This window comes from Xyrauchen texanus, chromosome 7 (assembly GCF_025860055.1).
Source record: "Xyrauchen texanus isolate HMW12.3.18 chromosome 7, RBS_HiC_50CHRs, whole genome shotgun sequence".
Taxonomy (NCBI): domain Eukaryota; kingdom Metazoa; phylum Chordata; class Actinopteri; order Cypriniformes; family Catostomidae; genus Xyrauchen; species Xyrauchen texanus.
In genome coordinates, this window is record NC_068282.1 from 105,001 (window position 1) to 117,500 (window position 12,500).

The 12,500-nt window shown below is 41.9% G+C and overlaps 1 protein-coding gene across 2 annotated transcripts in view; it reads right to left on the bottom strand.

Annotated features, from left to right (window-relative positions):
* Positions 1-12,500, bottom strand: part of kdm6al (lysine (K)-specific demethylase 6A, like) — a 43,142-nt gene that overhangs the window by 27 nt on the left and 30,615 nt on the right. For both annotated transcript variants that reach the window (XM_052130396.1, XM_052130397.1), the window contains 12 exons: positions 12,128-12,257; positions 11,928-12,033; positions 6,849-7,054; positions 6,712-6,773; positions 6,551-6,625; positions 6,128-6,276; positions 4,160-4,274; positions 3,840-4,027; positions 3,617-3,758; positions 1,606-1,732; positions 1,350-1,520; positions 1-1,225 (listed from right to left, as the gene is read on the bottom strand). The exon at positions 1-1,225 is cut by the window's left edge. In XM_052130396.1, coding sequence (XP_051986356.1) covers positions 1,196-1,225; positions 1,350-1,520; positions 1,606-1,732; positions 3,617-3,758; positions 3,840-4,027; positions 4,160-4,274; positions 6,128-6,276; positions 6,551-6,625; positions 6,712-6,773; positions 6,849-7,054; positions 11,928-12,033; positions 12,128-12,257 — 1,501 coding nt within the window. In that variant the 3' untranslated portion in view covers positions 1-1,195. The remainder of the gene's footprint in view (positions 1,226-1,349; positions 1,521-1,605; positions 1,733-3,616; positions 3,759-3,839; positions 4,028-4,159; positions 4,275-6,127; positions 6,277-6,550; positions 6,626-6,711; positions 6,774-6,848; positions 7,055-11,927; positions 12,034-12,127; positions 12,258-12,500) is intronic.

Below are 12,500 nucleotides of genomic sequence, written 5' to 3' on the forward strand. Positions count from 1 at the left end.
GAACATCAAAGCGTTTAGTGAAGTAAACATGTTTGTGACACATGATGAGGACGATGAACTTTAACCTTTTCAAGGGTTTCCAAGGCAGATCAAGAATGTTTGAACAGATATTCATAACTTACCTCTGTAGAGCATAAAAACATAAATACAACAACTGTTTCAGGGCAATCTATAATTTAGTGTTTGCTTTAAATATCACTGAATAAAATCAAAACAGAGGCAAGAACGTTATCAAGATTCAAGACAAGCGCGCATGAAGATCTGTTGACAGCTCATTTAATAACTCATAAAACATTCTTCAAACATAATTGTTTTAATATTTTCTGTACAATGTTTACTAAGCCGTTTAATTCTATATAGAAAATGCAGGAGTGGTTTAAATGAACTCCTTGAGATTGAATGGCAGGTACTCTGGGAAAATAACAGCATTCCATCCACAAATATCTTCAAGCAATAAATATGTATTTATAAATAGTGTAAATGTACATCAGGATTAGAAACTAAAGGGGGGGTGGGGGGGGGGGGTCACAATTTCAACTTTATTTCTTACTCTATGTGCAACTCATTTCTCTCCATGTGACTGTAAAAACAAAATCCACCATTTTTTCTTTTTTACCAAAGAAACAAAAATATCAAACATGGTTCCAAAATAACAAGACCGATAAAACATTAAAGCAGTAGAAAATTATATCAGCTAATTCTTCACATTACAAATCGTTTTTTGTAGATTTTGCCATCCAAAGTGGTCGTAAAATCGCTATCTACCGTACAAAAAGCTAGACTAGCGCTCCTTCCTGTGAAGGCGACCCTTGAGACAGATTTCAGCATTACCAAAATACAAAAGAACCTCTCGTGTCAGTAGTCTTGAAGTGACGCTGCCGGTTGTGACAGATCATATGTACAAAATCAATTCCCCACAATTCCTCCCCGGTTTGATGATTCATTTGTGTAGCGCGTCGAGGGGCCGTTCAAGAAAACGTCCGTAGAGGAATTTCTACGCCCCCTGTAGGCCACAACGACACACTGCGGTTTATAAACAGGTTGCATAGACACGCACATCCACTTCAGTCGCAGTCCCGTGCGGTCGCTATGGTGACCAGCCATGCGAGAGACCATTGCGACGATCCTGAATATCAGAAAAGGTCCGTTTATAGAGTTCCTGTAATGTGACGTCCACATGTACAGTGTGTTTATGTCAAGATGAAGATGAATGATGTGCAGGCGCCTACAAAACACAAGACGAGAAAAATAATTTATTTGTGTGTTTGAATCTTTCAAACCTGACATGACAACACGGACTCTGGGCACATCGGTTCAGATGACACACCAAACATGTATTTGAGACTTACTAATGAGAACTGCTCATAAATGTGCATGAGATCCTCCATCTTGAACTGTTCCAACACCACAAACCCGTCGAGATCTCCGCTGCTCTTCCGAGCGCAATCCTGACAGTGAACCGCACAAGACTTCCTGGAGTAACTATCACTCGTGACGAACAGAAGGTTGAACACTTCCACCTGAAATCATTTACAGCATCATGTGTCATTTCTGCAGATTATCTGTAGAGAATCATCATTACGCTACAGATTACAGCAGACGCACCTCACAGATGGTGCAGTAATGTGCCGGCTCGTCACGGCTCCTTCGGTGCCAAACCGTCTCTTTCCCAGCAGCCACCAGCGCTTCTTTAATGCTCTGACACTGCTTGAGTGTCCGCAGTAAACAGAACCTGTTAACAGGACAATGAATACCATTAAACTGCTGACAGATCCGACTGGCTGTTAAGTACAGGTGCGACTTTTTAATGTTGATATACAGTTGAAGTCAGAAGTCACTTTAGCCAAACACATTTAAACTCAGTTTTTCACAATTCATGACATTTATTGGTAGAAAACATTCCCGGTCAGTTCAGATCACGACTTTATTTTAAGAATGTGAAATGTCAGAATAATAGTCGAGATAATTATTTATTTCAGCTTTTATTTCTTTCATCACATTCCCAGTGGGGCAGAAGTGAAAATACACTGTTAGTATTTGGCAGCATTGCCTTTAAATTGTTTAACTTGGGTCAAATGTTTCCGGTACCCTTCCACACGCTTCTCACAAGAATTGTGTCCCATTCCTGCAGACAGATCTGGTGTAACGGAGTCAGGTTTGTCAGCTTCGGATTGAGGTCAGGACTTTGTGATGCCGCTCCAATATCTTGACTTTGTGTCCTTAAACCATTTTGACACAACTTTGGAGGTGTGCTTGAGGTCATTGTCCATTTGGAAGACCCATTTGCAACTGAACTTTAACTTCCTGTCTGATGTCTTGAGATGTTGCTTCAGTATATCCACATCATGTTCCTTCCTCATGATGTCATCATCTATTTAGTGAAGTGCACCAGTCCCTCCTGCAGCACCCCCACAACATGATGCTGCACCCCCATGCTTCACTGTTGAGATGCTGTTCTTCACCCTTTTCCCTCCAAACATACCGATGGTCATTATGGCCAAACAGTTCAATATGTGTTTCATCAGATCAGAGGACATTTCTCCAAAAGTAAGATCTTTGTCCCCATGTGCACTTGCAAACTGTAGTCTGGCTTGTTTATGGTGGTTTTGGAGCAGTGGCTTCTTCCTTGCTGAGCCTTTCAGGTGATGTCCATATAGGACTGGTTTTGCTGTGGATCTAGATACTCGTCCACCTGTTTCCTCCAGCATCTTCACAAGCTCCTTTGCTGTTGTTCTGGGATTGATTTGCACTTTTCACACAAACTACGTTCATCTCTAGGAGACAGAATGCGTCTCCTTCCTGAGCGGTGTGATGACTGTGTGGTCACATGGTGTTTATACTTGTGTACTATTGATGTACAGATGAACGTGTGACCTTCAGGGGTTTGGAAATTGCTCCCAAAGATGAACCAGACTTGTGGAGGTCCACAGTTTTTTTTCTGAATTCTTGTCTGATTTATTTAGATTTTCCCGTGATGTCAAGCAAAGAGGCACTGAATTTAAAATATATCCACAGGTACACCTCCAATTCAGCACACCTCCTATCAGAAGCTAATTGTCTAAAGGCTTGACATCATTTTCTGGAATTTTCCAAGCTACTTAAAGACACAGTTAACTTAGTGTATGTAAACTTCTGACCCACTGGAATTGTGATATAGTCAATTAAAAGTGACACAATCGGTCTGTAAACGATGACTCGTGTCGTGCACACAGTAGATGTCCTAAACGACTCGCCAAAACTATAGTTTGCTAATGTGAAATCTGTGGAGTGATAAAATAATGAGTTTTAATGACTTCAATGTAAGTGTATGTAAACATCTGACTTCAAATGTATTAAAATACTCAAAATTCACTAAAACAGAAAATCTGCATTATCCATTGACATGTTGTTTAAAGATTTAGGAACAGACAGATTTCTGTTAATCGGCTAACTGGACAGTTTTTGACCAATGCAGATAATCTGAAAACAGCCGAATAAGAACGATACATCAGTCTGTTACATCTGTCAAAACTGAAACAGTTACTGAAGATTTCGACAGATAATCCAGAAAAACTCTTTCACGCCCCACGAGCAGTTTCACATGGACGTTAAAGCAACAAACATTTGAATGACTCACTTGATCATCTCAAACAGCTTGTGGTCGGACACTTTGATGTTCCTCGCCATGTTCCAGGACAGATGCACCATGGGAACCACAGATTTGACACTCTGGAGTTTGTTCCACTCGTAGCGCTCGACAGCTAGTTTGTACTGATAAGCTGCAGAGATACACAAACACTTGTTTAGAGACGTTACACTTGTGTTCATGCGAGCGTGTGCTGGGGTGGTAAATGACGCACCATTAAGAGGCCCCACGTTCCATGAGATGTTGTTACACCAGCCGATGGCCTGAACCCAGTGAACCGTTCCTGTGTTCAGCCACACCAGATCTCCAGGCCTCTGGATGAAGCGGTACACCGGCACGTTTGTCTCGTACAAATCCTCCAAATTTGGCCACCATGAACCCTTCAGGAAGTTGATGTTGTTCCTGATAAAAATGTATAATTAGTTTTTTTTACATTGTGTATGAATGAACAACAGACGAGTCAACAGAGTTCTGCTAAATTAATGTGAATGTAAATAGTGGTTTGAAACTGGTGTATTAATGACCGTCACATACTTCTCACAGAATTCACTCATCATGCCCCAGTACGGTTCGGGCACAGCAAACCACTCGCAGTCGCCCGGGCCGATGTTGATGTTGACTGCGCAGAAGTTGTTGTGTTCCTGATGACCTGCATGTGAAGAACAGACAAACTGTAAATCTGTGTACTCTTGAATTTATTACACACAGAACACAAGACATTAAAGCAGAATAATTGAGACAGATTATTAAGATGATCACTTCTGAATGAGGGAAGTGATTAAATTAACTCGAGCATTTTTGTGCTGCCACCCACAATTTTTCCCACTCAAATGTAAAAACAAACCTTTCACACATACTGTAAACTAATTGCAAAAAATACTAATTTTTCAGAGAACCACCCAAATAAAAATAAAGACTCAAATTATTCATAAATTATATTGTATGAGTTTATAATAAAAAAGGGTTAGTTTCTTTTTTTGGTCTGTAATTGTGCTTCTGTTCACTCTGAAAAGTCTTTGAAAAGTCTCATTGTATTCCACTAGATGGCAGAAAACACTAGAAGAGAATTATCATCACAATATACAGATCTGAAATGTTAGGACATGTGTCATTCACAGATGAGCTCCTCCATAGACATCCTCTAGTTTTCAGTTCATGCCCCACCCTTGATGTTTCATTGGATATTTCAGCCAATGAATGACGAGAAGCTCAATGTAGGTGTCATTAGAAAGCAGAGATCCTCCCCGTTTTATCATCAATAGTCGAAAACACACGTTTAGATGATTTGTTTTGCATGCTTTTCCTTCTGGATGGCATATTTCGTTCTGGACATTTAAGATATAACAGATTATTTACACAAGCATGCTCACAGACAAGTCAACAATGGCTCATTTTTTTAGAGAACTTCCCAAGGTAAAAGCAGATATAATGTTTTTAGCCATTTATAATAATAATAACAACTCTTTACATTTATATAGTGCTGTTCTGACACTACACTCAAAGCGCTTTACACAGTGAACGGGACTCTCCTCATCCACCATCAGTGTGCAGCATCCACCTGGATCATGTGACGGCAGCCATAGTGCAGCAGTACACCCACCACACAGCAGCTATTGGTGGAGAGGAGAGAGTAGAGTGATGCAGCCAATTCATGTGTGGGGATTATTAGGAGGCCAATGACACCGGGGTTACACCCCTACTCTTTACGAGAAGTGTCCCGGGGTTTTTCCACAGAGAGTCGGGGCCTTTTTACAGTATAGTGTCCCCATCACTGTACCGGGGCATTAGGACCCACACAGACTGCAGGGTGAACACCCCCTGATGACATCACCAACACCTCTTCCAGCAGCAACCTTAGTTTCCCACAGGAGGTGTCCCATCCAGAGACTGACCAGACTCAACCCGTCTTCAGTGAGCAACCGCTCTTGAGCTACAGGGTGAAATGCTGCAGACTGTTATTTGGGGCTCACAGCAGCAGTAAACGGTACATTAAAAGAGACGTTTATATTTGATTACATACAGAATTCATATTTCACTTTGTGATTCTTTTGTAAATCTTTCAAACTGTGGAATTACAGGAACAAAATAAGCTGTCCAGTCCTATTCCGGAGAACGAGAGCTTTCATTTGATATATGACTTGTCCATTTAGGTGCGATGTGAAGGACTTTTATTTAATATAGATATTTCTACCCTGTTACCTCTAGGGGGTGCTAATTTTCAAACACGAATATTCGGAGACCTTATTTTGTTATTTTAAGTAACAAATGCAGAAGAGAAACGGGTATCTCTGAAAAGTTCAGATTTCAAATGTTAGCTCATATGCTTGACTGATGTAGCGGAGACTTTATCTTTAAGCGTAAACGGTGAATTTTCAATTTATTACCTACTTCATCTAAAAGACTATTTTGCAATTATATTATCCATAAGAAAACATTCAGCTGGGCACATTCATGTGTCACTTCCCCTTTAATTCCCAATAATCACACTGATGCGTCTCTCACCTTCTGTTCTGCTGCCCGGCACCTTCATGAACAGCTGAACCGTGTTCATCCCTAAAATACTGTGACCCACGTGACTCAACAGGTTCCCTGCAGACACGACTCGTGCAAACGCAGGCAGTTTACAGAGTTCCTGCAGCTGCAGCTTCCACCTGCAGGAGAGAAATGCAGTCAACACACTTGTGTGTGTATGTGTGTTTATGTTTGGTTGTGTGTGTAAAGCAACTGGAGGATTCATTCTGTCAGATAAAAAAAAATGTAATTTCCAAAACCTCTTGTGCAACTTCCAGACTTCACCACACAGTTAATCGGTTTGTCTACGAGCTGACTTGATTCATATGATTCCCAGTTTGTGGCCTCATTTTACAAACAAATACTTGACTTTGCATATCTAACCCAATCAGAACAACCTTCAGCAAGACTTACTTCTTCTCATCAGACACGTCGATGTTGCTGCCAAACTTGATTTGTTTGAAAGGACCCTTCTGCCTCTTGGACACACTAAAACAAAGATAACAGCTGATTTATCTGGCTGCAGATGAAACACACACAGATCAAGAGTGACGACGTGTTTGATTGACACTCACGAGTCTGATGATGTCATTTCAGAGTCTGACAGATCCTTCTGTCCTTTCTTCTCATTCTCTTCCTGAAATACAATCACATTAAATCCCACACTGACACTAATCTACTGTAATGTGATAACGGTGATCATGTGACGCACCCGCAGTGACTCCTGGAAGGATGCGGCCTGATACTGAGCGTATTTTGCGATGGTGGTGTACGACCGACTGCTCTCGCAGCGCCACTGCTTCCTCGTGCCGCTGGCGTCCCAGTTTTCATCGGCCGGCTGACAGAGCTGCGTCCGCACCTCCACCAGGTGCTCTGGATTCGCCTCCACCAGTGTCTTAGTAGAGAACAGGCCCAAATCTGCAGAGAGGGAGAGAATGAAAGAAGAAAATGAGAGATGAACATCATCAGTCTACAGATGACAACTAACCTGTCCCCAACCCCTATCCTAACCCCAAACCTGTCCCCAACCCCTATCCTAACCCCAAACCTGTCCCCAAACCCTATCCTAACCCCAAACCCTATCCTAACCCCAAACCCTATCCTAACCCCAAACCTGTCCCCAAACCCTATCCTAACCCCCAAACTGACCCCAAACCCTATCCTAACCCCCAACCTGTCCCCAAACCCTATCCTAACCCCCAACCTGTCCCCAAACCCTATCCTAACCCCAAACCTGTCCCCAAACCCTATCCTAACCCCAAACCCTATCCTAACCCCCAAACTGACCCCAAACCCTATCCTAACCCCCAACCTGTCCCCAAACCCTATCCTAACCCCAAACCTGTCCCCAAACCCTATCCTAACCCCAAACCTGTCCCCAAACCCTAACCCAACCCCAAACCTGTCCCCAAACCCAATCCTAACCCCCAACCTGTCCCCAAACCCTATCCTAACCACAAACCTGTCCCCAAACCCTATCCTAACTCCAAACCTGTCTCTAAACCCTATCCTAACCCCAAACCTGTCCACAAACCCTATCCTAACCCCCAACCTGTCCCCAAACCCTATAATACCCCCAACCTGTCCCCAAACCCTATCCTAACCCCAAACCTGTCCCCAAACCCTATCCTAACCCCAAACCTGTCCCCAAACCCTATCCTAACCCCAAACCTGTCCCCAAACCCTATCCTAACCACAAACCTGTCCCCAAACCCTATCCTAACCCCAAACCTGTCCCCAAACCCTATCCTAACCCCAAACCTGTCCCCAAACCCTATCCTAACCCCAAACCTGTCCCCAAACCCTATCCTAACCCCAAACCCTATCCTAACCACAAACCTGTCCCCAAACCCTATCTTAACCACAAACCTGTCCCCAAACCCTATCTTAACTCCAAACCTGTCTCTAAACCCTATCCTAACCCCAAACCTGTCCCCAAACCCTATCTTAACCCCAAACCTGTCTCTAAACCCTATCCTAACCCCAAACCTGTCCCCAAACCCTATCTTAACCCCAAACCTGTCTCTAAACCCTATCCTAACCCCAAACCTGTCCCCAAACCTGTCTCTAAACCCTATCCTAACCCCAAACCTGTCCTAACCCCAAACCCTATCTTAACCCCAAACCTGTCTCTAAACCCTATCCTAATCCTAACTCTTGAATTTAAATGACATTGACAAAAGTTAATGATTCCTGGACAGGGAATTTTTTTATCCATTTGATTATTTTTCTTTCCTCATTGTCTGAAAAGGGGCGTCAGTATTTGTATCTCAGGTTTAGCCGTGTATTAATGACAGACTGGCGGTTCACACTGGATTGGGATTCGACTCTTCACACTCACTCAGGGTCAGGGTTTCCGGCAGCACTTTGAAACTAAGGCGGCCGCCTAAGCAACAAACGCCTGCCGCCTAAACTACGTCATCAAAAAAATATGAGCGATATTCGCCGTGTTACTCTGTCCTGTTTTCTACCTTTCCATCTTTAAATATGTGATAAGCCTTCATGTTCGCTTCAGTCTTGTTATCAGCGCGTTCTTCCGCAGCGGCGCCGATGTGTGTGTGTGTGTGTTCATCTGAGTCTCATTGGTCTGACACTGCTCGTCAATGTCAGAATATTTGAGATGACCAATCAAATCAAAGTAGGCGGGCTTTATGTTCACAGCGCGAATTTTAGCAGAGCGACTCCACACCAAAGGAGCGACTCGACGCGCTTCAGTTTACGGTCGGTCAAGTGCGAGATAAGATGTAAGTTGCTAAACTAAACATTTGCTATTTGACAGTTTTTTTAGGTCATAAATGTTAAACGAATCACAAAAATAATCAGGCAAATTAATAAACTTTTGTCTATTTTCGCCATTTTGAACTGAAAATAGACCACTATGTGATGTGACTGATGTAATGTAGCCTAATAATTAATTTACTTTCATTGTGAGGGGACAAGACACATTAACCAGGGTACCCGCAGGATCTTAAAAGCATTGGAAAATAATATCAAATTGTAAAGGAAAATAATCCTTTACTAGGATTAAGTTCATACCATAACAAAATTAACTGTTACTAATGCAGGCTAATTAAAAATTCATGCAACGTTGAGTGCATTCCCGCACTCCACGTCATAGCAGAAAGCGTGAAAGTGTGCGCACCGTTACTATGGTTACTAGGCAAGTGAATTGCAGAATAAGATAGTAGCCAAGCATAGTTTGTCGTCTGAAGTGGGAACATTTCAGTTTAATGCCAGAATTCAATAATTTAAACCCCAAATCAGAGCTTTTCTGTTAAAAGAACATGTTTTCTACCCGGTCTTTTCAATAGTATCTGGCAATCGTGCGCGCGCGCTCTCTAACGCAAGAAGCGCGGATGATCTGAAAACACAGACGAGCTGGAGTTCAGCAATCTTCATTTGAGATTGTCAACTTAAATTGAAGTGTCATTCAGTCGGCCTGTGTTCTGTCACGAGCCGCTTGCGCTGTTTGTGCGAACAAAATGCAGGCTGATATCCCAGCAGTGTTTTTAATGTTGATGCAATGTTTCCCGAATATCCACACGATTTCAAATGTGACATTGATTTTACACAACAGTTAAAAAACAAAACAAAAGGGTAACATTAAGTGATTTACTACATTTAAAACAGTATAGTCAGGCTTATTGCTCTATTTTGCAATGAAATCTGTGGCTTTGAACGAATCGTGAGATTCAATGAATGACTCGATGACTCACAGATAAAGACAGAGTTACCGCCACCTACTGGCGATTTTAATATACTTTTATATAATATTTTTTATTATATAAAAGTATATTATTTATATACATTTATATTTATATAATACTTTTATTAATATTAAACGATTTTAACGTTGCCTATTTATTGAACATTGTTTTATTTAAGGCATTATTAATTTTTTTAAAGGTATTACAAAGGTAAAAAATGAAATGGGAAAATTGATTAAAGAGAGCAAATATTGTCCCTTAATGGAAAAGGTGTGACTGCAGTCTAAGTGGAAGAGGGGTACGGCACTCTAAAAAATTGGAGAACCACGGAACTAAGGAAAAGGGATATGTAGAATTGCACAAGTGCTACTGCTAAAGAGTGCAATGTCAATAATTTCTCATAATCTTAATTGAATTGGCCTAGAGAGAATAATTATGACATTTTATAATAATGAATGTGTACATATTGATAATGAATATAATATCATTTGTAGCCTTCAGTAAATTAAAAAAAGCGAAAATGGACCGAAAAACCCAGGCTAAAATTGCGGGCTTCGTCGTACAACGAAGCAGGCCTATCTCTCCTTCCGCGCCGCCTCCCCCACCTCCACCGCCGGATCCCCCACAATCCTCTAAACACCAAGGTAGTGGGTGGGCTATGGACCCTAAATATGCAGGGTGGCAAACTAATACATCATTAAAAAAGATATGACTCAAGTTTCAGTATTTGTCTTAATTTGTGTCAGGAGTTATGCAATTCCAAATACACCCCCCCCCCCACCACCACCACCACCACCCACCACCTTAACTAACACATTTTCTGCGGGAAACCCTGCAGGGTAATACAGCTGGTGAAATATTTAGAGCTGCTCATAACTGGAAATATTATACTCCATTTTAAGGGTTGGGGACATTAGTAGCATGACTCAACCAATCAAACAATCAACTTCCACGAGAGCAGGACATGCGCATTCAAGGATGACAGCCAAAATCATCCCAAAGATAATTTCATTCTGATATAAAGAATACAATATCGAAGACAACTGAAGCGTTGCAACATGTCGAATCTGAGGGTCAAAATCACAGACACGTCATCAACAACTAATTTTGTGTGGCATCTGAAAACTCACAGACAGAGGTAAGTTTGCTAACTGCTACTCGTCAGCAGCATTTAACTTATGGTGTTAGCATGCTAGCTACTTCATTACACACAGCTCAGTGCACTGCAAGTTTTGGTGTGAATTGTTTTGAACGCCTCATTGCTGAAACCAGCTCAAGATCCAAGGAAGGCAGGGTGGTCAACCGTCCCACAAAACACAGGATAGTCCTGCATTTAAAAATGAAAAGATCAATATGGGACAAATTGTGTCTCGTATTGATTCGGTATAGGACGCATCATTTCACCTTTCAGATGGTGTCATGGCTAAATCATTCTAGATTGTTCATTTAACATCAAGTAGGTGGGTAAGAGGTCGTCTGAGAAGTCCACACATTGTGCTAATACGGTGGAGGGTGTAATTAATACTCGGACACTAATTTGGACAAAGAGCACTAATGAATTGTTTCAAACTTGATGCTTAAAGTTGAGACTTGAACACAAATACTTGAGACTTGCAAAACAATGACTTGGTCTCACCTTTGCAGATTTTAAGATTTTTTTCTTTCTATGAATTTTCCAGGCCTGGAAATCACAATCCTAAAATTCCCTAATATTGCCAGGTTTTCCATGTGAACCGAGTGCTCAGGCTTGACACAAATGAATCTTAGAAATACCAACCAGAAACAAACCTACTATTGTTTGGATATTATAATTCAACGGCTAAAAGGTTTTTGTGACAACACAATCGTGATAAATGATTGCACATGTATCCGCTATATAACATCAACACTAGTGTGAGCAGTAAATCACACAAACTCGTCAGAAGTCCTTGAGCAACAATGAAGCCACTCAACTTTCATTCTGATGAGTTTCCTTGTTGCCATGGAAACCACAGGGAAATGAGTCACCACACCAAGAATCCACATGTGATTCAACCAGTGTGAGTGTGTGTGTGTGCGTGCGCATGTATGTGTGCGTGTCAAACCTAGTTTGAGCGCTCCGGCGAGGCCGCGTATGACCGTGACGGGATTGGACGGGTTTGTGCAGAACTGATGTAGTGGCGGGAAGAACGCGTCTCGTTTATTCTCCAGCTGAAACATACACAATATAAACACAAATCACCGCTCTGATGCGGGAATCACATGAATCTCATGCAGGTAAACAGTAAACCGGTGTTGTTCTCACATAGATGCTGGGCGTGGGGGGGTTGAGTTTGTCTTTAGGCAGCGGGGGTGAAGGGGGCGGAGGAAGACGTGGCGGTGGACATTTATTCAGCAGGATGCTGCTGCTCGACAGACCATTCTTACCAAGATTCCTGTAAACACACACTTCCTTATTAAATATGCACTGAAATTTGCCTCACACGGAACATTTTGCATTTGTCAGCCGAATTTGAAATGCAAAAGTCATCATTACTGAAGTCCTTAGCATCATTAACCCATTCAGTCACATGCATTAGTTGTGCAGGTCAGTGTTTTGTACTAGGACACACATGTGATTCAACTGGTAGGGTTAGATCATTGAGTATTCTGCAGGTCATACAGTAACACAAGCATCT